Source organism: Vulpes lagopus, chromosome 2 (assembly GCF_018345385.1).
Source record: "Vulpes lagopus strain Blue_001 chromosome 2, ASM1834538v1, whole genome shotgun sequence".
Taxonomy (NCBI): Eukaryota; Metazoa; Chordata; class Mammalia; order Carnivora; family Canidae; genus Vulpes; species Vulpes lagopus.
In genome coordinates, this window is record NC_054825.1 from 40,428,888 (window position 1) to 40,456,120 (window position 27,233).

Here is a 27,233-nt window from a genome sequence, read left to right on the forward strand (position 1 = left end):
GCCTCGGGCCCATCCCACTCCTCACATCCAAGGGACTCCAAGGGAAGAGGTGGGAGCATGGTTCCCTTTCACCTCTAATATTAATGTATTCTCTGGGAAAAAAATCACTTAGGCTTCAGCAGAGCATAGTTGCAGCTTGGATGGGCTCACTCGGCACTCCCGTGACCATGGTGCATCTGCCCTCAACATGGTGCAATCTGCCCTCTTAGCTGTAGGGGTGAGACTCAGCAGCTAGCTTATTGTCATTTTACTTAGCTATGCCCTCTCATCCCACTGCCACCGTCCCCAGAGGCCTCCCTCACCACTCAGCAGCTAGGCCTCTGTGTCTGGCTCTGGGCCCTAAGTCCTCCTGTGAGTGTCCTCAGGCTGACAACATATGGCTTCTCAGTTGCTGAGTCTGGATGTTCCATAGCCAAAGGACAAGGACCACCCTCCCCTTAATGCTTCTGTGAGTTCCACATCAGGCCTAGCACAGCATTGGGCCATCCCAGGAGCTCAATTACCATCCTAGATGAATGATGCTGAGTGTATGAAAGACTCCCACCCATGACTTGGGGGCCTGTGAAAAATGCATCTGCTGCTCAGCCAGCCCAGGCTCCTCTGAACCACAGTGGGGACCGCACCCCACCAAGCCCAAGCCTTGCTGCCTTCTCATGTTCTGGCTAGTCCAGGATGCCCCATACTCTGCAGAGACCCTGTGACCCTCATAGCCCACAGAGAGGACATCGTAAGGGGCCCTCCTCAGCCTTGTCTCCTCTGGACACACTGGCCCCTCAGCCGGCTTAGCCTTTCCATATGCTGGGATTTTTCCTCATCCTTGGGACTCAGCTATACTGCCGCCTCCTCCCATGTCTGTTAGAGATAAATCCAATCTCCCTTTGGACTGTCACCATATATTTATTCTACAAGTATTATCTCCATGATTATTCTCAGATTAGGGGCATGGACACCTGGAAGGCAAGGCCAAGTTGTAGCCATGTTGGCACACTCAAGCTTTCATAAATATTTGTAGAATGCAGTGGGCATTTTCTTGAATACCTTGTGAAATTCAGTTGATGTTTCCTTTCATAAACTGTGGAATTCAATTAACAGTTTCTTGAGTAAGCCTCTGAATTATTTCTTATCTTTACTCATTCCTTCATCCTTCCTGTCAGTCTCAGAAAAATTACCTTGTTCATTTTATGCTAATCCTCATACTTCAGTGTTTCCATTTTTTTCTCTTCCTAGTTTCTTGATGCTTACCCTCTCCATGGCCTTCTTCAGAGGATCCATGGCACTCTCTGATTATCCTGGTCAGAGCATGCATTCTCTGTTTGTCTTCTCTTCTAGAATATGAGCATCTTGAGGGTAAGGGCCTATTACCATTCATTTCTGTGTCCCCTATGGCTTGTATGAAGAGTTTGGCACAGAGCCAGAGTTAGGTGGATGGATAGATGGATAGGTGAACAAATATGTGGGTGGATAGATGGATTTATAGATAAATGGATGAGTATGTGGAAGGATAGATCATTGGACAGAAGGAAAGGAATGAAGGAAGGAAAGAAGGGAGAGGTAGAGGGAAAGAGGAAAGAAGGAGGGAAGAAGGAAGGAAGGAAGGAAGGAAGGAAGGAAGGAAGGAAGGAAGGAAGGAAGGAAGAGAGAAAGGGAGGGAGAGAGAAGGAAGGAGGGAGGGTAGAGAGATAAATAGTTGGGTAGGTAGGTAGATGTATTATTGGATGAACAGATAGGTAGATGAAAAGATAGATGGATGGGAGGATGGATAGATGGATGAAAAGGTGTAGAGAGAAATAGTTGGATGGATTAGTGGATGGATGGATGGATGGATGGATGGATGGATGGAGAGATGGATAGATGGGTAAGTGTGTGAATGGATGGCCCAAATATTTTTCAGCACTGAGCTATGTTTTTGTGCATTTGACCATTCAGCTTTCACATCTTGTGATAATAAGTGTTTATTTCATTACATGAATGTATGTGTATATAAAAGTATATATATAATTTGATTGATTGATTGATTGATTGCCTGAAATGAGCTTTGCCTTTGCCCTCACTTGTTGTGGAGGCCTCATCTGGTATGCTGCCTGGTTTCAAATGCAGCCTATAGATTTAGACTCTTGGAGGAAGTGAGCAGAATAGAGAAAAACACTTTCTGTACCATGCCTTCATTCTGCCCAAGACACACCTACCCGAACCATGCCGTCTTGACTCCCAGTGATGATGACGTGGTTTGTGTCCCATGCTGGCCCCTCCATCACACAGCAGCAGGTTATGGCTCCTTCAGGGCCCCAGGCAGTGGTGATGCTGGCCAGAGGCTGTCCGTTGACATTCCACAGAGACAAGTGGGCCCCCGCACAGGAGACAATTGTTCCCTGCAGTGGTGAGAGCTGAGGTCACTCCATGCTAGTCATGGCCTGCCCACCCATTACCTGCTCACCCAGGGTTTATGCAGTCAAGCAGCCTTAATTTGGTATCTTATGAAGACTAATCAGGGTAATCCAAGACCTGCTAAGACACTCACTTCTTCACAGATGACTCATCGGTCTGCTGTATTTTCATGCACTGTAAATTCCTGGCCATTTTCATATTGCAATCAGGTGTTTGGATACTGCTTTCTCTGACACAGGCTGATTGGCTCACTATTGGAGCTCCTCCCACAGCCCTCTCCCTGGCCATTTACTGACTGGCATAGAAGACCCAGCTTGGAGATTGTCCCTGGCTCTGGACATGGGACCTGTACCTGGCTAGCCAGCCCTGTAACCATAAAGATGATCTGGATATCACCTGGTGGAGGGCAGAGTACAGAGGTTTGAATGATGGTACATGACTCATAAAGTTGAACAATGTCCCTCTGAAGGGAATTTCTGAGGAAAAATATCTCCATTATTGAATCTCCTATAACATTTATGTCCAGAATTTCCTTCTCAAGTTTTTGTCTATCTTACAGCCAATGGTGTAGTGGTCACTGTCACTGAGGACTCATAAAACTAGCTGGAACCATGTCTTTGAGCCTTGCCCTAACCACAAAAGGGATGTAGGGAACTCAGAACCCATCCATAGCCCCCTGGGCTGGGCTCCACCATGTCTCTTCCTGAATTGTTTGGTATAGAGTCTGTTTGAGGCCAAGGACCGTGTATGATACATCTTTGCCCAGCACCCAGCACTGGGCCCCCAGCAGGCACTCAATTAGTTTCAGGACAAGTTGAAGTCAACAAGTTGTTGTCCTGATATAAATCTTCTTTGAGGACATTATTCTATATGGGTTTTGTGCTCTCTCAGATCAGAGCTTGGTACCTTTCCCATTACATTCCCCCAATTCATCCATCCACCCACCATCCATCCACCCATCCACTCTCTATCTGCCCATCTACCTATCCTCCCACTAATTCACCCAAATATCCATCCACCCACAGATCTATTAATCCATCCATCCATCCACCCTCTATTTGCCATATAACATTCATCCTGGATTCAGGCCTACCTGGAGACCACTTTTGACTAAGTTGGTACCAGAAGCCTTCTTCATCCTCTCCCCTTCCTTCTATTATCTTTGACCATTCTATCCATGTATTAAACTCCTAGGGTTTTACTGGAGCAGATGCAGAGGCTTGGAACCTTCAGGGAACTCTGTGCCCTATGATGGGGATTCCAGCCTGGGAGAAACTCCACACTGAGATTTAGATATTTCTCTAACTCTTTCTCTCTTCTCTCTGTCTCTGTCTCTCTCACATGCATATGTTCCTGACAGGCTCATCCATGGTGGCCAGCATGGAGGGACAAGTAGAAACACTTCCTGCTGTGGAGACCAAAAGCACCTGCTGAGTTAACACTGATTTGTAGTCAATGGCTGAATTAGTCAGTCAAGCCCAGCAGATCTCTTACCAAAGCCAACTGCATGCCTGTGCCAAGACAGACACTCCCCACCACCCCCACCACCCTGAGGGAGAAAAACAGAAAAGGAAAAAATAAAATCTAGACCCATATGTTACACATGTTGATGGCTCCACTCTGCCTGGGTAAAAAATACTCCATATATCTGGGAGCTTCTCAACATTCTTGGGTGGTCAGTCTCTTCCCCTGGGTTTCCTCTTGGGGTATGGCACCAGGCTACCAGTCAGGCTCCCAGACATTGAGAAAGCAGGGCCTTACCGAGACATCACTGATGGCAAGGGCAGAGATGCCCTCTTGGTGGGTAGGCAGGCGGGCCACGTGAGTGAGGTGGTCCAGGTCCCACAGGATACAGGTACAATCTTGGGAACCACTCACCAGGAGGCTGAATATGACCGATGCTGCCAGGCATGTGACAGCCTGTGTGTGTCCATACAAGGCCTAGACACAAGAGGCAGTTCCACAGGTTATGAGAGGGACCCTCAATCCAGCTATCTGGTGAAATATCCTGACCTTCCCCACAGGAGGAAACAGATTCAAGGTGATTCCATGATTCCAAAGTCTGTGGTATGTGTGTGCATGTTTTTGTGTATGTGTGCATATGCATCCATGCTGGCTTCTAAGTTCCATCCATTTCTGGGAATTGAGGTCCAGCTAGGGAGGATCAGTCCTTTTATCATAACTAAAACAGAGGCCAGTAGTTCCCTCTTGCTATGTGCTCACCTACACCTGACTCGCATCTAGTCATAAGTAAGGATACTGATTTGCCAAGTGTGGCGTTCTGACCAGGTACATAAGCATTATCTGGAAACTTGTTAGAAATTCAAATTCTTGGGCCCTATTCCAATACCTACTGACTCAGAAACTCTGGGTTTGGGGCCCCAACACGGGTTTTCACAAGACCTCCAGGAGATTTTCAAGCAAGTTTGAAGATTATACCAAGTGAACCTTGGAAACAAACATGCCTCTGTCCACTAAAATGGGAGGAAGGCAGGGAAGTCAGGTCACAGTTTAAAAAGATGTAAGTTTTCAAGTGTAATGGGTCTGGGTTCATAGCCTGTCTGGCCACATGGCAGCAGGTGACTCAGGGCCTTGGTCTTGGCTCTCAGGTTGATCTGGGTGGGGTCTGGCCTGATTCATAGAAAGCCATGTATCCAGATAGGGCCAGAGGCCTTGCTCCCTGAAGACACATGCCAGAAGGGTCGGGGTGGCCTGATACCCCCAGGATCACTGCTGCTGGCAACGGTGTGGTTTCCATCACAACTATCCCAGAGCTGCCAGGTAAACCTGGTGTGAGGGCTGCCGTGTGCACATGTGCCACCCTCCTCTGGAACAGAGATCCTTCTGCAGAGAAGTGCAGAAGTAGCATTCTAGAACGTGATTACCCTGGCTTACCTAGTAGTAAACCTCCACCTGCAGGACCAGTGACTGCTCATTCATTTGGGTCAATGAGGCTGAGCATCATTTTTCAAAGCTGTCACTTTGCCTGGTCACAGCCATTAAAAGTTTTGCCAGGGATCCCTGTTTGTTTTCAATGGAACCTAATGTGGCACCAACCAGATGGTGCTGGCAAGGTTTTGGATGTGACCCACAGAAGACTATCTGGGTCATCTTAGCAAATTGGAAACTGTCTAAACAAAGAGAAAAGCAGAGGCTTTGATCAGAGCTCTGATGACTAAGTTCTGACCACAGGGGAAATGGTGACTCCAAAGGGTGCAAGCCTGAGGACCTGGGAGTAAGGGCTGGGGATTCAGAAACAGAAGCTCTGAGCCCAAGTGCCTATATGTGCTGTTAACAGAAACAAGTACGCTTCTTTCTGAGGGGAGGCTCTGGAGAGTTAGGGGGACCAGCCTGAATGCAGGCACTGCCCACTGAGGTAAAGCTCATTGTCTCCCTCCTGGAGGCACTCAGCCCCCTTATCTGGAAAGGCTGGGGAACTCAGCAAAGGAGGACAGCAGATTTAAACATGTTCTCTACTGGGTCTTTTGTTTTATCAGAATGCAGTAGTCCCCCTTATCTATGGGAGATATGCACCAAGATCCTCAGCAGATGCCTGAAACCACAGGAGGGTACTGAACCCTATGTCTACTTTGTCTTTTTTCCTACACATACATACGTATGAACAAATAAACTTTATAAATTAGACATAGTAACAGATAAACAGCAGTAACTAATAATAAAATGGCATAGTTATAATATATAATATGCTGTAATAAAAGTCATGTAAATGTGGCCTCTCTCTCTCAAAATATTTTATTGGACTGCACTCACGCTCTCTGTGATGATGTGAGTTGATGGGATGACAGGAGGCTAATGACATAGGCACCGTAACGTGCTGTTGCACTACTACTAACCTTCTGACAATGAGCCAAAAGGGGGAACACCTGTTTCCGGACCATGGTTGACCTCAGGTAACTGAAACCACGGGATGTGAAACCAGAATAAGAGGGGGACTGCTGCAGTACCTGTCTACAGAGCCAATTAAAATAACTTCACGATGTCATCATACCTAACTAAGGCAGAAAAAAATAAAACAAAATAGGGGATCCTGGGGTGGCTCAGTGGTTTAGTGCCTGCCTTTGGCCCAGGGCGTTATCCTGGGGACCCGGGATGGAGTCCCATGTTGGGCTCCCAGCATGGAGCCTGCTTCTCCCTCTGCCTGCCTCTCTCTCTCTCTCTCTCTCTCTCTGTGTGTGTCTTTCATAAATGAATAAAAAAAATCTTAAAGAAATAAAACAAAATAAAATCCTCTGGAAATAATTGCTCACGCTGGACACTTGTGAGATGGGCACTCTTAATTGTGGATAGCACTGGAAAGCTATAGAATCACTATAGAAAGCATTATGTCTCTGCCTGGTAATCCTACTTCTTGAAATTTATTTTAAGGAAACTATTAATCAGAAGCAAACAGCAATCTATATAAGTTGTTTTCTGCAGCACTATTTAAAATAGTTAAAATTTGGAAGTAATGTAATTGTCTAGTTTTAAAAGAAATGGTTTATTAAACTGTGGTGCACTGACATAACAAAACAATTGAAATGTAATTTTATGGAAATGGAATAATATGGAACAATTGAAATGTAAATTATAGAGACTGTGGAGAAGCAGAAACAATTTGATAGGCTGGCTGAAAATAGAATAAACATATCTACACAATATCAGAATGGTATAAATATGTATATCTGGGGATGGCGGTCTGCAACAATGAAAGCTTTTCTAGGGATTAGAGGGAACTGTTCAACTTTGAAGAGAATTTGAAATTTGTCTTTAATGTAATATCTTTAAAAAAATAAAATACTTAAAAACACTGTTTATGAAACTAGTTAATGATGACTTTGTCAACGAGTCAGGGACAGATCCCCTTCACCGAGACCACCCCTTCGCTGGTAGTCTGGGGGATGCCCAAGGCCATGTGAGCCCTATAGGTAATGACGACATGCTTTATTTTGCCTAGGAAATGAAAGCGTGTGGGATTCCCCATGCCTTTTCCTTTTGATTTATAACTAAGAGAAGATGATGAATTACATTTTTATGCTGTCAGTACTGGGGCTTTTATAGTACATCTGCATTTCTAAAAGGAGCCTTGGAGTAGCAGTGGGAGGCCACCTCCCCATCCCCCAAGACCAGCTCCACAGTCAGGCTGGATCTCAGGCCATCCCCAGAGTGGTGCCTGGGATAGGGGAAGGGTCCAGAGAGAAATGCACGGTCTCTTCACTTAGGTCCAGAGTAAGAACCCAGCCCTCTGACTGCAGTTCGTGGAAAGCAGCAAGGAAACCCAGGACAATGTGAAAATGTGAAAAGGCAGGGCACTCCAAGGCTGGCTTTGAAGGACCTCCCAGGAGAGTCTGGTGAAGGTAGCCTGCACTTGGCCTTACAGCTCCCTCCAGCAGGAGCCACTGCTCTGCACCATTAATCAGCTCCCTCAGCATTGACTGATGGATTCCTTCACCGCACGTTCACTGAGTGCCCACCGTGCTCTGCGCAAGTGCTGGGGATGGCTTGGGAAGCATCCAGAGAAATCCAGAATCGGTTCTAGTGAAACATGTTCAGGTTAGGAAATCTGGCGCATGGTGAGTTTTGTGTGATTAATTTGGGTTTTCGTTATCTTGGGTCTATATGGCTAACTAAAATACAGATGCAAAAACAAACTGCATTTTAGAGTTGGAAGTGTGCTGCAGTGGTATTCTCAGGGAAGTTCAAAGGTGCACAGGCAGGGGGCACGGTTCAGACTGACCTAGATTAAAACGCAAACTCGCTCTTTCCAAGCTTCAGTTTCCTCCTGTGGAAGCGGGAATAACAGTGCCTGCTTTACAAGAATAAAATGAATGTATGGAGTCTTAGGTAAGCAGTGGTACACTCTGCTTGGTATTAGATAGAGCAGCGGTGGTAACTAAGGCAGGGCCAGAATACAGCCCCCATCCCTCTGCTTTTGTTCTACTCATGCACATCCACTTCTGTTCTGAAATAGCCTTTCAATTTCTGGCTCTAGGGCAAGTCACTTTCTTGCAACTAGTTTTTTCCCCAGTAAACTATGGATGATAATAGTACCCATTTTATGGGGTTGTTGAGGAGGTAAAATGAGGCTGTCGACATAGAAGTGTGCATGGCACATATTCCAAAATGTTCTCCAGTGCAAGGAAACTGGTTTCACTGGCTCAGACACACAAATGGTGTCTCTCACTGAGGCGTGGGTCTCCATGGAGGCACCTGCCCTGTGGGCTTCTCAAATCCACCAGGGGCATGAAACCGTTGTCCTCTAATAGCACAGAGCCATGTGCTGCCACCAATGCTTCACTGTGTCCTCTGCTCCTGAGGGAGGCAGGGCTTTCCACGCTCAGGCAGTCGGACCACACTAGGGTATTGTACCCACCCCAGGCAACACACCCGCTCTGGGTACCATCTCCACCTAAGCCACCATACCTGCTTGAGGTGCAGGCTCCTTGGGCGGCCTTTGGCTATGCTGAGCTCCCACACACACACCACAGTGCTGGCTCCAGAGGTGATGATCATTGTGGGGGTTGGGCACACAGTACACAGACAGCGGCCCCAGGCAGCCAGGTTCTCGAACGTCATAATGATCTATAGAAGACAAGTGGGATGAGCACTGGTGCCCTAGCCAGCACAGGGCTGGGGGCCAGAGCAGGGTGACAGAGAGGCAAAGGCAGGTCTGGATACTGCTGGCCTGCCTGTGTGCCACAAGAACTGGGGGACATGTCACTTGTTTAGGAGCTGGCTCAGGTGACAAAATCGCCAATCTCCTGGCTGTCTCTGCCTCAACAGATGGAGGCCAAGCCCGTTCCCACAGATCTCACACTCTAAGGAGTGGGGAGAGACAAGTGAGCTGGAAGTTTTGGGGACATTACGAAAAGTCCTTGTGAACACAGTGAGCCCTGGGAGGCCAACTCAGCCTGAGGAGGTCAGAGACAGCTTTCAGGAGGGGGTAACATCTGGGACTGGTCTCTGGCTGCCTCAGGAAGGGGTAGGGAAGGCTGGGGGTGGGGAGAGAGAGCTAGGTGGGCAGGGAGTTCATGCCATGTGATTGATGGGTGGGAATTAGGGTGGGAAGGGAGGGGGGCTGGGAAGGGATCCTCAGAGGCTGCCAGGGCAACAGCAAGAAGTGAGGCCACTGGATGGCCTAAGTCAAGGGTTGAGAAAAAGTGACCAGATGACTCGCTTCTGGCACCAGCTGAATCCTCAGGGAGTGTCCTCTGACTCTGAGGCAGGACCAGGGCCAGAGGAACCCTAGGACTTCCCACCCAGGTTGAGCAAGAATCTGAGTGGTCTTCATGCAGCTAAGGGACCTGCCAGTGGCAGAGATTGCTGTGAGGTGACAGCGTGCCCCGGGAACCTGCAAGCTCTGCTCCTTAGAGGACAGATTGGAGGCTTGGCCCATGAGGGCCCTAAGCCTAGCCACACAAACCCTCTCCCTCCCAGGCAGGGGGCACAGCCACATGGAGGCAGTGGGGTTTGGGCAGCTGTGCCTGCCTTGGACTCACCCATCTCCTGGCTGTCTCTGCCCCAACAGATGGAGGCCAAGGTCCCTTGCCTGCCCTGCATCCCAAGCCACCCACCTTGTCAGAGCCATAGTTCCCCAGGCAGCAGCTGAAGTCATCAAAGCCCCAGCTGAAGGTTCTGTTCCAGAGAGGAGGCAGCAGCACCTTGTTCTTCTCCACGGCCAGGATGGTCTTCTCGGTAGGGACAATGTGGCCAATGGCTCCCTTGGGGGATTCTGAACCTAGAGAGAAGAGGTACATATCTACTCCCCAGTTAGTATAGTTGAGCTTACTTACAGTCAATGGAGAACACCCCAACACTCACTGGGCCCAGAGAGGAGCCATGGCCCGGTCACCCAGACTGGCAAAGCACAAGCCTGGGCTGGAGCTGCTTGCTTGTCGAGGCACCTCAGTTCGGGGCCTCACTCCAGGGGCCATGTTAGACCCTGGTCCTTAGCTGGGTCCCCTGGCCCTTGGGTCCTCCTCTGCTTTAGCACACACATGAAGCTTGCATGTGGCCATGCATGTCTTCGGTGTCTCTACGGGCTGATGCTGGAGGAGGAGTGGCTGAGGCTATCTGGGCAGATGGCACAAAGCCACAGGAGCCTTGGGGGGCTCTTCCCTTCCTGCCTCTCTCAGGCACCTTATCTAGCAGGGCTGGGTGCGCCAAAGGCACCGTTCTTGGATGCGAAGGGAGAAAAGGGACCCACCACCAAACCCCAGCAAACCCGGAATGTCTTTATGTGACTCCAGAATGTCACCCCATGTAGTGGGATTTCTCAAAAGCAGTGCAGCCCACAGGTGGCACAGACCTCAGAGTTCACACACACAGTTTCTTGAGGAAGCAGTGCGGCTGGAACTCCCACAGGGCTGTCTGCCCCAGAACAGATGCTCTTGACTAGGGACTGTAGGTCTGCCTAAGTGATCGGGGGGCACCAGTCGCTGTGGGTACTGAGGAGCAGAGGCTGTGAACCTCCCTCAGGAAATCTGGGACTCCCCCACTTGGCTTTGGAGGCGAGCAGGGGTGTGTGTGTGCCAGATAAAGAAAGAGAAAGAAAGAAAGAGAGGTGTGTGTATCCACACATATGTGAAGGAAAGAGAGGAATGTGTGTCTTAGACAGACAAGTGAGTCTGCCTTGATCTAACACAGGTAGTTCTGGATCCTTCCAGGGCAGAGGCCTCCCCATATTCCTGCTGTGACCAGAGACACAGCCAATCCAAAATCAGACCCCAAGACCCTGAAGGATCTGTACCCATGAACCTCCCAAAGAACAAGGGTCACTGAAGGGACAACTCTGACAGGGTGCCAAAAAAAGCAGACCAGGTAGTCACCTTTGACTGTGACCTGGGATGGCCTCAGCGCCTGCAGGTTGTAGAAAAAGGGCTGCGGGTGGCTGGGCAGGCTCGCCGGCACGACAGCATCCTTTCCAGGTGAAGGCTTGCCTGCAACGGTCCTGGCTGGATGGGGTTTCGTAAAAAGCTGGAAAAACAGGGGACAGATGCAGACCACACAAGTCGTCAAGGACAGAAGGCAGAGGTTTAGCGCCACCTGCAGCCCAGGGTGTTATCCTGGGGACCTGGGATCAAGTCCCATGTTGGGCTCCTTGCACGGAGCCTGCTTCTCCCTCTGCCTGTGTCTCTGCCTCTCTCTCTCTCTCTCTCTCTGTCTCTCATGAATAAATAAATAAATAAATAAATAAATAAATAAATAAATAAATAAATAAATAATTTTTTTTAAAAAAGGACAGAAGGCAGAGGAGGAGTCTCCCCCATGTAAGTCACAGCGGCACCTGTGCCCCAATTTGCTGCCCCAGCTGGGCTCGCTCCTGAGTTCAGCATCAACAGAACAATCAGTTGCAATCCTCAGCTGTTGTCGATAAGAGGCTTGGGGCTCAGTGGGGCAGCCGCTTTCTCCAGCTCATAGAGGGCGACTGGCACAGGTAGCCCTCCTGGCTGCCAAACCGTCATCTTCCCCATGCTGCCGGGGACCTCACTGAGGAGCTCCTGGGCCCTGGCCAAGCTGCAGCTCATACCATGGGGTCAGGATGACCCTCTTCACACTCCAGATCACACATCTCCCTCCATTTGCTTGAGCTATTTCTCCTATTTTTCCCCTTTCCCTTACAAACCCCATTAGTGGCATTTCTTACTTTCATTTTTCTTAGATCTCTGCTGTCAAACTGTCCCTAATGCCAAACTTTTTGCATAACCAGGCAAAACATGAAGTGCAAAGCTATGCTGCTGGCAGAACCTTGCTGCTGCCACAGCTCTCCATCCTCTCCTCTCCCCAACTAGGCTGTTTTTTCCAGCCATCAGGCCCATGCCTCTGCTCCTGGATGGAAACATCCACTGGGTGCCACAAGGGAGGGGTGAGAGCTGGCCCCAGCTGGGCACAGTGGTAGAGGTGAGGCAGCTGGTGGAGTGGGGCTGGGGGAAGGGTCACAGCAGCCGAGGCTCCATGAACAGCTCTCAGTCAGACACTGGACTACTAGGAAAGCTGGGTGGATGAGCAATGCAAACAGAAATCAGAAAGGTGATTTTTAAATGAGCATTTAATAAAGAATGTCCCTCCTCACACAGAAGAATGACTAAAGAACCACAGGCTGGGAGCCTGACACAGGTTCAGCACACACAGCCCCTTGACAGCACAATGCACGGTCCTGAAGTATTTTAATCCTGCCTCTAGGTAGGGATCACTGGAAGAATTCTCATTCTGATAATTACTTAGAAATATTTTTTGTAGGGATGTCTGGGTGGCTTAGTGGTTGACATCTGCCTTTGGCTCAGGGTGTGATCCCAGAATTCCAGAATCGAGTCTCACATCGGGCTCCCTGCATGGAGCCTGCTTCTCCCTCTGCCTGTGTCTCTGCCTCTCTCTCTGTGTCTCTTGTGAATAAATAAAATCTTTTTTAAAAAAAGAAATATTTTTTAAAAGCTCATATGATACATCACCAAAGAAAATCAGAATCTAAAATTGTGTGCACTCTGCAAGCACACTGATGTGACAATATTTTTGCTCATGGACATGGACTGTGAGTATATCACCCAGGACACAATTGGGTGGGGATAACTACTATTTTGAATTATTTAATTGCTTTATCTGTATTATTTCATTTCTTAAAGAAATGAAACTATTAGGCTGCCCAAACTTCCTTTCTGAAATTCAATCCTTTCTTCAAAGCCTTCCCTGGCCAAACCCACACTTTGGATGTCCATTCTCCAAGTCACCCCTAGGCATTTCTCACATTCTCCTCCCCTGGGAGCTGAGCAAACCCAGAGCATGTCACATAAGACCAGGTAGAAAAGATGTTACTAGTTTTGCATTGTAAGATGAGCCCATCCAAGCCTCATGGTTACTGCTGCCCAAGATGGCCCTGAAATTGGCTGGGCTTATGCATTCATTTCCCAGCATGGCTCCTGACTGCTTTTGGCTGAGATCCCAGCCCATGTGGTCACGCTAGTAGCCCAGATGGCTGTCCTTAGGAATAAAACCTCTCCACACTGAACCAAAGTTCGAGGGTCAACACAGCTGAGATCAGTCAAATAAATGCTCCTCCTTGCACACCATTCACCAGGATGTCATACACAAACACCTAGACTCACATGGCTACATGACTATCCTGATGCAGGATGGAGCCAGTGGAGCAAAAGGCCCACGTGGGACCCCCATCAATTTCACCAGGAGCCCCGGGGGCAGAACTTAGATCCTCTCCCACCTCTGCTGATATGACATAGGCTTTGGGGCCAGCCAGATGGGGCTAGAGCTCTACCTCTGCCATCTGCTAAAGTGCAATTGCAGGCGAGTTACCTATTCAGCCTCTCTGAGCCTCAGCTTCCTGATCTATAAAAAAAAAATAATCCCTATACCCAGAGCTTATGAGGGGATTCAATGAGGGAGGCATACTAGTAAGTGATATTTGTGGAGTGCCCATCATACTGCAGACACTTTCAAGCACTTGATGTCTCCATGCATTGGCTCTTTACAACAACTCTGCAGAGTAGACACACATATAAAGAATTAAATCCTGTGTATTTACTGTAGTGTCTGTCACATGTGTCACAGGGGAATGTAGTCCTCATCATTATCATTAATGACGTCATCACCCTCATCAACATCGGATGGTAACAGAAGGGTAAGCCCTGATGTTGAGGGGTGTAGGGAGACTATTACCCCTCCTCAATTCCCTTTTGTTTCTATCCAAGAGAAAATGTCCTCACTCTCACTCTCAAGCTCACAGTTCACACACTCTTTTGAGAAAGCAAGACCAAGAACATGGATGCTGTACCTGTTTGGGTACCTGTCCAAAGTTGCTGACAAACCCCAGGATGGTGCTCCTGATTAAGGGGTCACTGATGCTGCTGAGGTCCATTTTGTCACCGTAGAAGTAGGGGTGGAAGGTATTAATAGCTTCCACCGCAGCTGACCCCTGCTGCTTGTACCCAAAAATGAGGTCGATCCAGTGGTGGAGGTTGGCACTGACAAAGTCACTTTCCAGAGCCTGGAACCAAAATCCAAAGATCATGAAAAATGAAGGCCTCTCTTAGACTTGTGAGCCCTCTTCACAGATCAGGAGGGGGCACACGTATCAGGATGCTGGCTCTGCACAGGGAAGATGTGACATTGCACTCAGCTTGATGAGCACTAAGTGAGCAGAACATATCGGCCACCTAATGACCATCTAATTCCTGCCTCCAGCTAGTGGGAAAACAGATCTGACTGCTCCCATCACCCTAGCTCATTCACTCTGTGCTATAACCAGGAGGTTCAGAATATTTGTGTCTTCCATATCTAAGTGGAAAACTGAAAATAAGGTGTTGGGGTCCTGTTGAGATCAAAATAAGAAAAAGGGAGAGCTGATTCTGATCAGAGATTCAGGTGGTTGAGACTAAGTGTAGGAGTTAGGAGAATCCATTCTGGAGCAGGCTGGACTCCAGCACTACCATGGACGCTCCTTAACATCTCTGTTCCCCAGTTCCTTCATCTTCTTTATCTACAAGTTAGGGAAAATAATTATACCTTCTTTGTGGAGATATGTGAGGTATGGTCTGTGTCCATGCCTGGTGCACAATGAGCTCCATGTAAAGTTAGCTACATTGACTACACTGCATACCTACTAGGTGCCAGGCACTGGCTTGGGGTTTATGTGTGTTATCTCTTCCCATTAACACCATCTTCTGCTGATAGATATAATTGCTCCACTCCTGGGCAGGTTCAGGTATGTTTTTGAACCTACTATCTTAGTCCCCAACTCCCAGGCCTCAGAATCCCTTAGGGGCTATCCAACCTTGCTAAGCATATCTCACTGTACCCAAGTACCTAGAAATTATTGACATATTGGCTGTGAGGCCCTTTCTTAGTGATCTCTTAAAGGAAAAGGGTAGAATCTACCTTTGAGGTACAGCACTGTTCCCAGGAATGTGAGCTTCTTTACCGGGACACTTATGTTCAGTCCAGAGTATGCAATGGACAAGAGTATTTCATCTGCACACCTAAAGGGTAAATCTATGATGACCTTGAGGAACATTCTGCCCACGTGCAGGCTGCTGTCTCCAAGGAAGGAGGACAGGAGAATTTCCAGACTCAGCCATGGAGACTAACTCTGAGCTTAAAGTTTCCACATGACATCTAAACCTCACCCCACTCAGGAACACAGCTCCCATTGTAAGCCAGTAATATCTGCCTCCAACTAAAGGTGACATCTATCAGGAGACAGAAAGAAGGGTAGCAGAGGAGCCAAGCATGCTCCATCCTTCATGGATACAGGCCAGTTGAATTACACCAGCTCAGATTGGGGTACCCAGGTTGGCAAAATGTCCCAACAGTTGCCACCCATGAGCAAGAGGAAATGTGGGCCAGGGTTTGGAATATCCCAGTTCACCTGAGAAATGGCACCTGTTTCTATTAAGCAGAGCCCAACTTCAGGACTGTGTTCTGAGACTCAAAAACATACATTTGGGATTGTCTAAGCACCACTCACTGATCCTCTGGGAGGACATGGGCCTATAGAAGTCAGGTCATCTATGCCACATTAGTTTTTTTGAGGCATACGGCCAAAGTGGCTTCAAGAAGCCACACTTGGATAATGCCACAAGAGTTGTGATGAAAGGCATGGTTTTTCCAAGCCTACTATCTGGCCTGGAGCACAGCTAAGAGCCTTCTGTAAATGTTTTTATTAAAGCACTTGCTGGTGACTGCAATAGCAGAATGGTCATATATCAGGGAAGACCATAGGCCAGGACATCTGACCCTCCCTGCAGGCATTTTTTCTACTCTTATTACCAACACATAGCCCATATCTTTAAGCTCTTCTAGAGTATCTTTTCTACCTCCTTTCTTTAGATGAAGCCTGGCTCTCTCCTGAGCCCCCAGTGGTGGCTACTTGCTGGGTTACATGCCATGTCTTGGGGCCTAGAGGTGGTGTTGGTATCTTCCTTGGTCCTCACTGCCACCTCCAGACCATTGTTCCTCTACCTTCTTGCTAAAAGAACAATACTTTGCTCCTCTGTAGTTCATGGAATTTAACTCTAGCCCGCCTCCTCATCCACAATGCTGCCATCTACCAACTTTTTTTTCTCATTCATCAAACATGGTGAGTCCTGGCCATGACTTCCTTTCATCTCCAAGATCTGCCATCATCCTCAGTGATTGCAATATTTCACCTCTCAGTTCCTTAAGTGCTACTTCTCCAATGATTTTGCCTGTCTCCACCTAAAGCTACCTACTCCCGCAGACACACCTTAACTCATGTCAGCATCCATAAGTACTCCAACTTCAGAATCTCTCCTTCAAACATCTCCATTGGTGAAAGCCACATCCTCACCTTGCTGGTTATTTAACTACTCTCTGAGGCTATTCTTCTACCTTGTCAAAACTTCTAGTCCCCTCACCCTTTTACTTCTTTGCAATCTATCAACACTCTCCTATTTTCAGCCACATCTTGATGCAGCTTAGACTTTGTGGTATATCATTTCAATAATACTCAACTTAATACATCTTTTTATGCTATCAAATTGTGTATACTGTCTTTTCACAGCACTCTGAAACAACAAATATTTTATGTCTCACATAAAACATCACATAAGGGGCCACACTGGTTATCCTATAATTCTGAGTCACCAATTTCAAATGGACCTGGAGCACTCCCAGAAAACTTCAGAATGCTTCTCTGGTCAAGTCATGCATTACCACTGGAGATAACTAGTTCACATTTATTGCTCTCTCCTGACCTCTGACCCTCTCTGTCTACTTTCAGCCATTGGCCACACCTCCCACTTTGCACAGAAAAATAGAGCCACCAGTTGGAAACTTCCATATCTTTCTGACAACATATATAAATGAACTTTCACCTGCAATCCCCTGACCTCCCCTCCTTCTATTTAATGCCAGAATCTGCCCAAACTTTTATCTAAAGCTAGCCCTCTACCTGTAGTTTAGATCCCAAATTCTCTTGCTTTCTCAAGAATATATTATTCCTTTCCTTGTATATCCACCCTCTCTTTCCCATTACTTTTTAAAGTTACTTATTAAAATAAAAAAAGAAAATCTTAGCATTTCCTTAACCTTCCATCTCCTCCAGGTACTACTCTCTGTCTTTGTTCTCTCCTTCACAAGCAGGATTTTTGTTACTAATCCTTATCATTTCTGTTTCCTTCTTATCATTTACCTCCTTTATTTCTTCACGTGGACTTGAGTTATTATCTTCTATTTTAGCATGAAGAACTCCCTTTGTGTTTCTTTTCTTTTTTTTTTTTTAAAGATTTATTTATTTATTCAGAGAGAGAAAGAGAGGCAGAGACACAGGCAGAGGGGGAGAAGCAGGCTCTATGCTGGAAGCCTGACCTGGGACTCGGTCCCCAGGATCACACCCCGGGCTGCAGGCGGCGCTAAACCGCTGCACCACTGGGGCTGCCCTCCCTTTGTGTTTCTTAAAGGGCAGGTCTCCTAATGATAAATTCTTTTAGTTTTATTTGTCTGGAAATGTCTTTATTTCCTCAGTTTTGAAGAATAGTTTTGCTGGCTATAAAATTCTTGGCTGATAGTCTCTCAGCACTCTGAATATTTCATACCACTGCTTTCTTACCTCTATGGTTTCTTCTTTTTTAAGATTTATTTATTTATTTATTTATTTATTTATTTATTTATTTATTTATTAGAGAGAGCATGAATGAGAGAGCACAAGCAGGGGTGGGGGAGTGGAGGCACAGGAAGAGGAATAAGCAGACTCTCCAAGGAGCAGAGAGCCAGTCATGGGGCTCGATCCTAGGACCTCAGGATCATGACCTGAGCCAAAGGCTGATGCCCAACTAACTGAGCCACCCAGTTGTCCCACTTCTGTGGTTTCTAATGAAATATTAACCGTTAACCTTATTAAAGACACCTTGTAAGTGATGAGTTGCTTTTGTTACTTTTAAGATTCTTCTTATGACTTTCCTTTTTGACAGTTTATGATGTGTCTAAGTATAGATCTCTTTGAATTTACCCTACTTGGAATTTATTGAATGTCTTGTATGTATAAATTAATGCTTGGCATCAAAATTGGAATGTTTTTGAACATTATTTCTTCAAATATTATTTTTGCCCCTTTCTCTCCTACTTTGGAAACTTTGGTACTTCCAATTTGTATATGTTACTGTTTGATGGTGTTCTATAGATGCCTAGATTCTGCTCATTTCTCTTCACTTATTTCTTCCTGTTTCCCAGACTGGGTACTCTCAATTGAGTTGTCTTCCAAGTTTGTTGATTCTTCTTTTGCCTGCTATTGATCCCTTCTAGTGAATTTTTCATCTCAGTTACTGTACTTCTTGGCTCCACAATTTCTATTTGGTTTCTTTGCAGAATTTCTATTTCTTTATTTATATTTTCTCATTGTCATACTCTCCTTTAGGCCTTTAAACATAGTTTTATTTAATGCTTTGAACCTATTTATGATATCTGGTTTAGTCTTGTCTAGTAAGTCCGAAGTTTAGGGTTCCACAGGGATATTTCTACTGACAGCATATTTCCCCCTCTGTATGAGCTGTACTCTTTTTCCTTTACATGTCTCATAACTTTTGTGGAAAATCAGACATTTTAGATAATATGATATGCCAACTCTGGAAATCAGATTTTTCTCTTACCCCAGGGTTTGTTGTTGTTGTTACTGTTGCTTATTGTTTTTTTATTTAGTTACTTTTCTGAACCAGTTCTACAGAGTCTGTATTTTTTTGTTGTATGTGGCCACTGAAATCTCTGCTCTGTTAGCTTAATGGTCTTCTTATGATTGGATGAAGATTTCTTTAAATGCCTAGAACCAGTTAGTATTCCAGTCTTTGCCCAGGGAGGGGCTTTGCGTTCATAGCTTCAATGTTCAGCCAGGTAGCAGCTGCCTGGTAAAAACTCTGCCTTTACCTCATATCTTGCTTGCACAGAGCCTCAATGTCAGCCAAAAGTGAATCTTAGGACCTTAGGAGCATAAACACAGCCTTGTACATGAAAGCAATCCTACAGATATGTGTATCCTAGATCCCAGGGATATTTTGAAATCGTTTCAAGCCTCCTAACAAATATCTCATTCCCTAGTTTTTCCATTTAGGCTTTTTGGTTAGTCTATTGTTTGGCCAATTATATCCACTACCTCTGGCAGCCACGGTGTTAAACAGTTGTCTCTGGTTTATTTTTTCACAAATATCACTGAAGAAAAGTCTTTTGTATTCTGCCATCTTTGCGATCATATAAAGATAGCCTTGCTGGTGGGGCCTTTCAGGGAACCATTAACAGGTCAAATAATGACAGTTCTCTGGGTATGAGACTTTGAAGGAGCCCCAACCCCATTCTTCCCCCTCCAATGACTGGTAGGCTGTTGGTTTTCACTGTTATTGTGGGCTGTTGGTTTTTTAAGCTACTATGGCACTAAAGAGGAGAAATGAGAATGGTATAAGTTAAAACACCACAAAGCTTGCTATTATTTCAGAGATTCAGTCATTTTTCTCAAAGGAATACTCCCTTGATTTTTCCAAGCCTCTAGTTAATTTCCAGAGTTCTGAAAAGTTTTTCATGACAATCTTTGCCATTATTCTTATTGCTTTTATGGAGTAGAGTATGTCCAGAGGTTCCTACTCTGATATTTTCACTGACATTGATCATTAACATCCTAACCCACTCCAACCTAATCTTTACCAAAAGAGGTCTCCCCACTATTGTCACCACCCAGTTCCCCTGGGCCACACCTCTAACCTATATCTGATGACACTGAATAAATATCTCTCCTTTGTGGCATTTTGTGCAGTTATAATTTCCCTGTTATTTGTGTGATTATTTAATCAAGCTGCCTCCCCACTAGACCATTGGCATCTGCAGTCAGGCCTGTGTAGTGAATCTTCCCACTCACCCCAAGCCAAGAACTTTTCTGAGAACACATTGGCAGAGGGTTGCTGCCACCTGAGGTCAAGTTCATGTCTGGTCCAACTACTCAAGACCATTGGATTGTGGAAGAAATGACTACCAGTACTAAATTTCCAGAGGCAAGGATAAACCAAGGAAGAATTTTCTCCTTGCCAAGGGATAAGGACAGAGGAATAAGTACAGCTTTGTTGCTACTCAGGCCCACCCTAGATTTTTTTTCTGCTTAGGTACAATTTACATACAATAAATTTCACCCTTTTTAAATGTACAGTTCAGTGTGTACTGAAAGATGCATGTGATCATGTAAGTATCATCATAACTGAGATATGACAGTTACATCAACTCAAAATGTTCTCTTGTATTACTTTTCCATCATCCCCTACTCCAGTAACTACTGATCTACCTTCAGTCTGCATACTTTTACCTTTCCCATAATGTCACATAAATAGAATCCCACAGTATGGAGCTTTGGGTTTGGCTTCTGTTGCTTAGGATATGATTTTGAGATTAATTCCTATCACTACATGTATCAGTAAACTGTTTCTTATTATTGCTAAGTAGTATTCCACTATGTGGATGTATCATTTGTTTATCCATTACCAGTAGCTGGACATTTGGGTTGTTTTCAGTTTTTGATTAGCATGAATAAAAATAATGCATATTTATGTGCATGTTTTTCTGTGGACATGTCTTCATTTCTCTTGGGTCAATATAGACAAATGGAATTGCCAGGTGATAAGGCAAATGCATCTTCAACTTGATAAGAAATTATTATTTTTTTTTCCAAAGTGGCTGTACCATTTTGTTTTTCCTATCAACAATGTGTAATGAATTCTGACTGCTCCATATTCTTGCTTACTCTTGGTTTTGTCAATATTTAAAATTTTAGCCACTCTTATAAGTATGTAACATCATTTCACGTGGTTTTTCTTTATGTTTCCCTGATGACAAATGAAATTGCACATATTTTCATGGTTTGTGCTAATGCATATATTTGATCCAAATGGCCCCTACCACATCACCCTCTCTGGTTAATAAGCCAAGTCTTCCCTATGCCTGGCACATCCTTTGGCCCATAGGAGTGCCTCAGAGCCTCTAGCTTCTCTCTGAGCTATACTGAGCAGTATGGCCCAGGGCAAAACCGCCTATAGGACCAGCTAAAGACACTAACTTGTCCTCCAGAGCATTCAAAAAGAACAAGAACCTGAATGTGCCCCCTCCAGTAATTCCTACAACAAACTGGCATAAGGACATAAGGCATGGAACTCTTGAAAGAGCCCAGAACCCGAGATTTTTCCTGTTAACCTGGAGCATGAAGCCTAGCACCTTCTCTGGGCTCTCTAGACATAAAAGCCTCAGAAGCTCAGAAGTAGCCCTCTACTTGCACAGAAAGCCTCTGTGGAGATTGAGAAGATACTGTGGTCTCCATTCAGGATGCCAGGGCCTTGAGCATGACCCTAGTCAACTCACCTGTCTATGCAGGCTGATGAATTTCCGTGGGTCTCCATCAGCCCAGGGAGGGAGTTGCACGTCGCCCAGTGCTGTCCCATCTTGCATACAGCCTGAGTGAGGGGAGAAACAGCAGAGCTTTGAGTAAATGAGAGCCCAAACTGGGCTAGGAGTGTGGGGGTATAAACCCCATGCTGTCTACGACTTCTAATTCCACGCAGATCAGGCTAAGAGCTGTGTCCTGCACAGGCCTCACTGCTTTCTGCATCTTCTGTCTGGTGGCCTCCCACCCTCTCATCTGCCCAGAATATTCCTACTTGGTCTATAAGCCTTTGACCTTCTACAAGGCCCTCCCTGCTTCCCAGGCAGGTTTGTACTTCACTCACAAGTCCTATAAAACGCCAGTACTGTGGTCATTGTTTGTTGTCTTTTTTCTTCCCTACTATTCTATGCCTTTTCATCTGGGGGCTTTCCACCCAGGGCTAGAGCAGTAAGGAGATAATCACACTAACAGTAAAAGCTATTGTATTTTGAGCATCTAACTCTATGCCAGGGCACTATGTTAGGTGTTTGGCACACATCTTATTGAATCTTCATTTAACTCTATAATTTATGCATTTTATCTCCATTTTTAAAGTGAGGATAGCAAGGTTTTTAGAGGCAGCTTCTGCAGACATTAGAAAGAGGAGTCTGGATCCAAGCCCAAGTCTCTCTCCTACCCATTAGCCACGTAACCTTGGGCATGTTGCTTAATCTCTTAGGGATTCACTTCTCCTACCTGTAGGAGCTGCAGTATTGGCACCCCCTTACCATCCCCCCCCGGGCTGCTGTATTGGCAGCTTTCATTACTGGCTTATGGATTAATGGTGGAAGGATTAAAAGAGAAATAAGCATAATGTGCTTAGAAAAACTCCAGGCATAGGATGGTTGCCCAATAAACATTAGTTATAGCCTTGCTTAAACCCTCCAGAGCCTTCATGGTACAACTAGAATAAAACCTTCGCCTCCTTCCTCTGGCCTACAGGTTTGTGTCTGATGTGGCTTTTCTTACCGTCTAGTCTCAGTTCACCTGTCACCAACTCAGATGCTCCTTCCTGGAGACCAGAATAACACAGGGATGTTGGGAGTCCCTCTTAAACCATTTTCCTACCTTCTTTCCTCATAACAATTCTCAGCATCAGACAATCTTTCACTTATTTATCTGTTTGTATTTTCTATCCCTTCCCTCTGTCCCTGTCCCTGCACAAAATGTAAATGTCTTCAGGACAATCGGTTCCAGGAGGTCCACCTAAATTCCCAAAGCCTACAAAGGTTTCTGCATACAGCAGGTGCTCAATAACCTCTTGTTCCAGGATGACTGAGGATCCCTGGTCCTTGGCACGTGTGTCATCTCTGCAACTTAGTTCCTGTCCCTGTCTGTAGGAGCCCCTACCGATTTCCAGGGCAGGAGTGGTGCTGTCCCCAGAGCACTGCCCTCAGCCCAGGCCGGCTTCCACCCCAGACTCACTGCTTTCATGGGTCTCACCGCATCTGGTGGGAAACACCCTTCATGTTGGTTGGGGTCTCTTGATGCATGTGAGGCATCCAAGAACCTGAACACTGCCCAGGCCACCAAGTTCCATGGATCAAGCTTGCAGAGTGTGACCATGGGCCGGGGCCTGTTTTAAATGCTCCACAGGTATTCTGGCTGCAAACCACAGCAGAAGAGGTGAATGCCTGGGTGGTGGCCAGATCTCACCTGTGCTCAACTGTGCTCCCCTGCACCCACACCTGGCTTTGGCTCAAGGTGCATAACCCTGTATGTCTTTTGGAGGAAGGAGAGCCCTGAGGGAGGAGAGCTCCGGTGCACAGGTGTGTGCTGGTGACAGTTCATAAGCGCCCTCTACAGTGTGAGTGATCTTATCTCTTGTCCTCTGAGGGGAGAGTTGCCCACACCCTGCCTCAGGCTCTGACCACACATCCCCTTCCATCAGTCACCCTGATGTTTGTTGCAGAGGCTCCCAAGGTACACACACAGTCACCAGGGGAACTGTTCACTGGGCTTCCTGAAATGTTTGTTCCTATTCCAAACTAATGAGAAGGCATGGTTCATCCTGGGATGGGGCCTGAAGCACAGGAAAGATGAGGAGGAGCCAGTATCCCCATACAACCACCTTTAGATGCCCTCCAGCTAGCAAACTCTCCCAGCAGACCCGGCTTCTCTGGGTCCAACTCCCAGAGTCCAGGTTAACCCATTTGTGGGCCATGGAGGAAAATGGGGCCACAGAAGGGTAGGGGCTTACCCAATGTCATTCAGGAAGGCAGGGCCAGACCTGGTTGTTAGCAGGGCTTCTCACTGCAGACTGAGACCCTGGAGACCCTCACAGGAAGGGTGTCAGGTGGGTCTGTGGCTCAGAGCCATCCTGGCAGCCCAGGGCCTAGTGTCTTTCCTTGGCTCCCACCTCATCTTTGAGTGCTGCCATCAAGGGGAGACCTCACAATGACCGTGCTGGTTTAGTGAAGGGCCTTTTCATTTAATTGCCCAGCAAAGTTATTGATAAAGTTAGTCATTACCAATGAGCTTCAGAGGAGTGACCCATGTACTGCCCAGCCCTCCCTGGCTACACCTCTACTCACCGAACTCCACGCCGTTGCAGTTGATTAGAAACTCAGGCAGGTAAAAGAACTCTGGAGTCAGCTCCCTGACATCACTCATGTTGTCTCTGGACGCCGACTCCCATGTGTTCTTCACACTGTGGAACATTCTGTCTGCCACATCAAAGCTTCCTCCCTGAGAGAAAAGGGGGCTGATGTGATCACTTACATGTGGTGAGAAAGATGTGCAGGCACTGCCTGTGTGGTCTTCTCTCATCCATAGCCACTGAGGCATGGGTTCCACCATTAAAGCTTTCTTTCCATTCACTCCCACACATGTTCTTTTGCCACTCCACACACACGTGCCATGGCTTTTTTATGAATCTGTTCATTCAACCATTCTCTGGACCCTGGCACTGAGGCTCCCCCAGAGGCACTGTTTATTCTCCATTTCAGAAATCTAGGTTCAGATCACAGACAGGAAAAGCACAGCCATTCATCTGACCAATTCCCCGTGTTTGTGAAGGGGCCACTCTGAATCAGGCACAGGCAGGATACAAAGAACCCACTACAGGGCAGAGGGTAGGTCAGCCATTCCATGTGGAATCAGGGCAAGCTTCCTGGAGAAGTGGGCCCCTGATGAGTCTGCAAGCCTGGTGACAGAGAAGAAGGCAGAGTGTTCTGAGCAGACGCAAGGCCAAGGCCAGGAACAGAAGTGGAAGAAAGCAGGCTAGGTCAGGGTGCTGCTGATATCTAACAGAGCAGCCTAACAAGAGAGAACAGGTTTGAGGACAAAGATCTGGAGGCACACCAGCCATGCAGAGACATGAAGCTGGTTCATGAAGACATGATGTCTGCACACTCTCCACAGCCAGCCCTGGTTCCAAGGCCCATTTCCACAGGTGGCCTGATGTATCCCAAGCTCGGCAGCTTGGATCGGACCATGTAAGACTTAAAGCAAATTCTTTCCTTGGATTGCCTGCTCCTCTCATCTGAATCATCAAATCTCTTTAGTTGATGCCACACTCTTTATCAGGTGACCTTGTGGGTTGAGAGGAGGAAGAAAGGTCCGGTTGGAAGAATGAGGATGCTGGGGGCAGAAGGACTTCAAGAATGAGTTTCTGAAACTGGGCTTTGGGTCTACTTAAGTTTAGGGACACCCCAAAAACACCGCCCTAGGATTGGATAGTTCACTTATCCCCATCAGGGCTGGGCCTTTGTTCTAACAGAACTTGTCCTCCTTCTGCCAACTTCTGCAGAGTTCTTGTGGCCCCATAACAAGTGGGTAGATACCAGAATAACAATGCCCTCCTCTGCATTGGGGTCCCTGAGGCGGGGGATGAAGGGTGAAGAAGGGGGACAGCCTTCTCTTGTCAAGTCTACCCTGTGTCAGGCACTTTACACAGATATGTCAGCTCTTAATCCTCACAGCAGATGTGTCAGGAGGGAACTGTACTTCCTTCCATTCTGCACACCAGAAAACTGAATATCCTCAGAATATATTGGTTTTCCCAAGGCTATCAAAGCAGTGGATGGCAGAACCAGGTCAATCCCATGGATGCTACTCCAAAGAGCATGCTTTCTTTGCCTTTCACAGAAAGAGCTGAGACCCCCTTGCCCCAGCATACTGGGGGAATCCCCAGGGCTGGGGACCACGTGATCTCCTACATGTGGGGCAAGGGGGTCTCAGCCCTTTCTGTGAAGGCAGAACCTGATGCACACCTGAGGCAAGCCACATTTGGACATCTTGGTGGGTTGGTCAGTTTTCTGAGTCAGATTTGAGGATCCAGTGAGGTCCCTGGATCATCCTCTGCACACGGACAGGGACACTGAGAAAGCCAGTTGCCCCTGGGGTTGCAACGGAACACGGTACCCTGGCAATTTAAGGATGGGGCTTTTCTCCAAGGTCACTTTGCTCTTGGGTTGAAATTAGGGGATGATGCCTACCATCAGATTTAAATTGAAATGGAAGCAAAATAGGGTGAGAGTGTTTTTAAATAAATCTGCACCTAACAAGTGGCTCATTGAAACATATTAAGAGCTTTGCATATTTAATCTGCAGCCGGAGCCTTACATCTGCAGGAGATTGATGCCTTCTCGTCCTCCTGGATTCCTTTTGCAGCTTTTATGAGTGCTGATGGTAATCTCCTGAGAAACAATATGATTTGGTAATAAAAAGATTACCTGTATTAAATAAAAATAATATATACATAGGAAATATTGTTAGTGCTACAAATCTGGTTAAAGATATTACCACAAAGAAAAATGTTATTTTTTTCACAGCTGTCTAATGCATTTTAGCAAAAGTAATATCTTTAAAACTTAAGCCTGTATTATTTATAAAGGAAGCAATAACCGATTTTCCTATTTCCTATATTAATAAATGTATTTGCATACATTTGTTTCAAAATTAATGGGTTTTCTCACCTCTGCAATACAAAAGAAATGCCAAGTTCCCTAGAATAAAAAGAGGAACTGCTTTGTTGCTTATACTGTAATTCTGTGGGTGGACAAAGACTCTGGGGGCTACCAGCAGTGAGTCTCAGCCAGGACTGGATTCTCAGGAAAGGAAGGAAGGGGAAAAGGAATAGAAGACAGAGAAAAGGAAGGGAGAGAAGGAGTGAGACAGAGAGACACAAGGAGCGTCCACAAAGCACCACCATAAGGAAAGTCCAAACCAAAATAAAATAAAACCCCAACAGAATTAAGTATAGAGACCAGATGGAAACCAAACAATCAGGGAGAATTACTAAGTCAAGATTTGCTCCTAGAAGGACAAACAGTGTATGTTCTCATTCATTTGGGGAATATAAATAATAGTGAAAGGGAATATAAGGGAAGGGAGAAGAAATGTGTGGGAAATATCAGAAAGGGAGACAGAACATAAAGACTCCGAACTCTGGGAAACGAAGTAGGGGTGGTGGAAGGGGAGGTGGGCAGGGCGTGGGGGT

At 46.4% G+C, this 27,233-nt stretch overlaps 1 protein-coding gene across 3 annotated transcripts in view; it reads right to left on the bottom strand.

Moving 5' to 3' along the window:
• The window catches only part of WDFY4 (WDFY family member 4), a 288,429-nt gene that overhangs the window by 5,368 nt on the left and 255,828 nt on the right, over nt 1-27,233 (bottom strand). For 2 of the 3 annotated variants that reach the window (XM_041743891.1, XM_041743890.1), the window contains exons 52-59: nt 24,325-24,478; nt 21,730-21,821; nt 14,165-14,377; nt 11,211-11,358; nt 9,957-10,141; nt 8,806-8,964; nt 4,147-4,326; nt 2,187-2,369 (exon numbers count right to left, since the gene is read on the bottom strand). In XM_041743891.1, coding sequence (XP_041599825.1) covers nt 2,187-2,369; nt 4,147-4,326; nt 8,806-8,964; nt 9,957-10,141; nt 11,211-11,358; nt 14,165-14,377; nt 21,730-21,821; nt 24,325-24,478 — 1,314 coding nt within the window. The remainder of the gene's footprint in view (nt 1-2,186; nt 2,370-4,146; nt 4,327-8,805; nt 8,965-9,956; nt 10,142-11,210; nt 11,359-14,164; nt 14,378-21,729; nt 21,822-24,324; nt 24,479-27,233) is intronic. The other variant, XM_041743892.1, reaches the window with a different exon arrangement.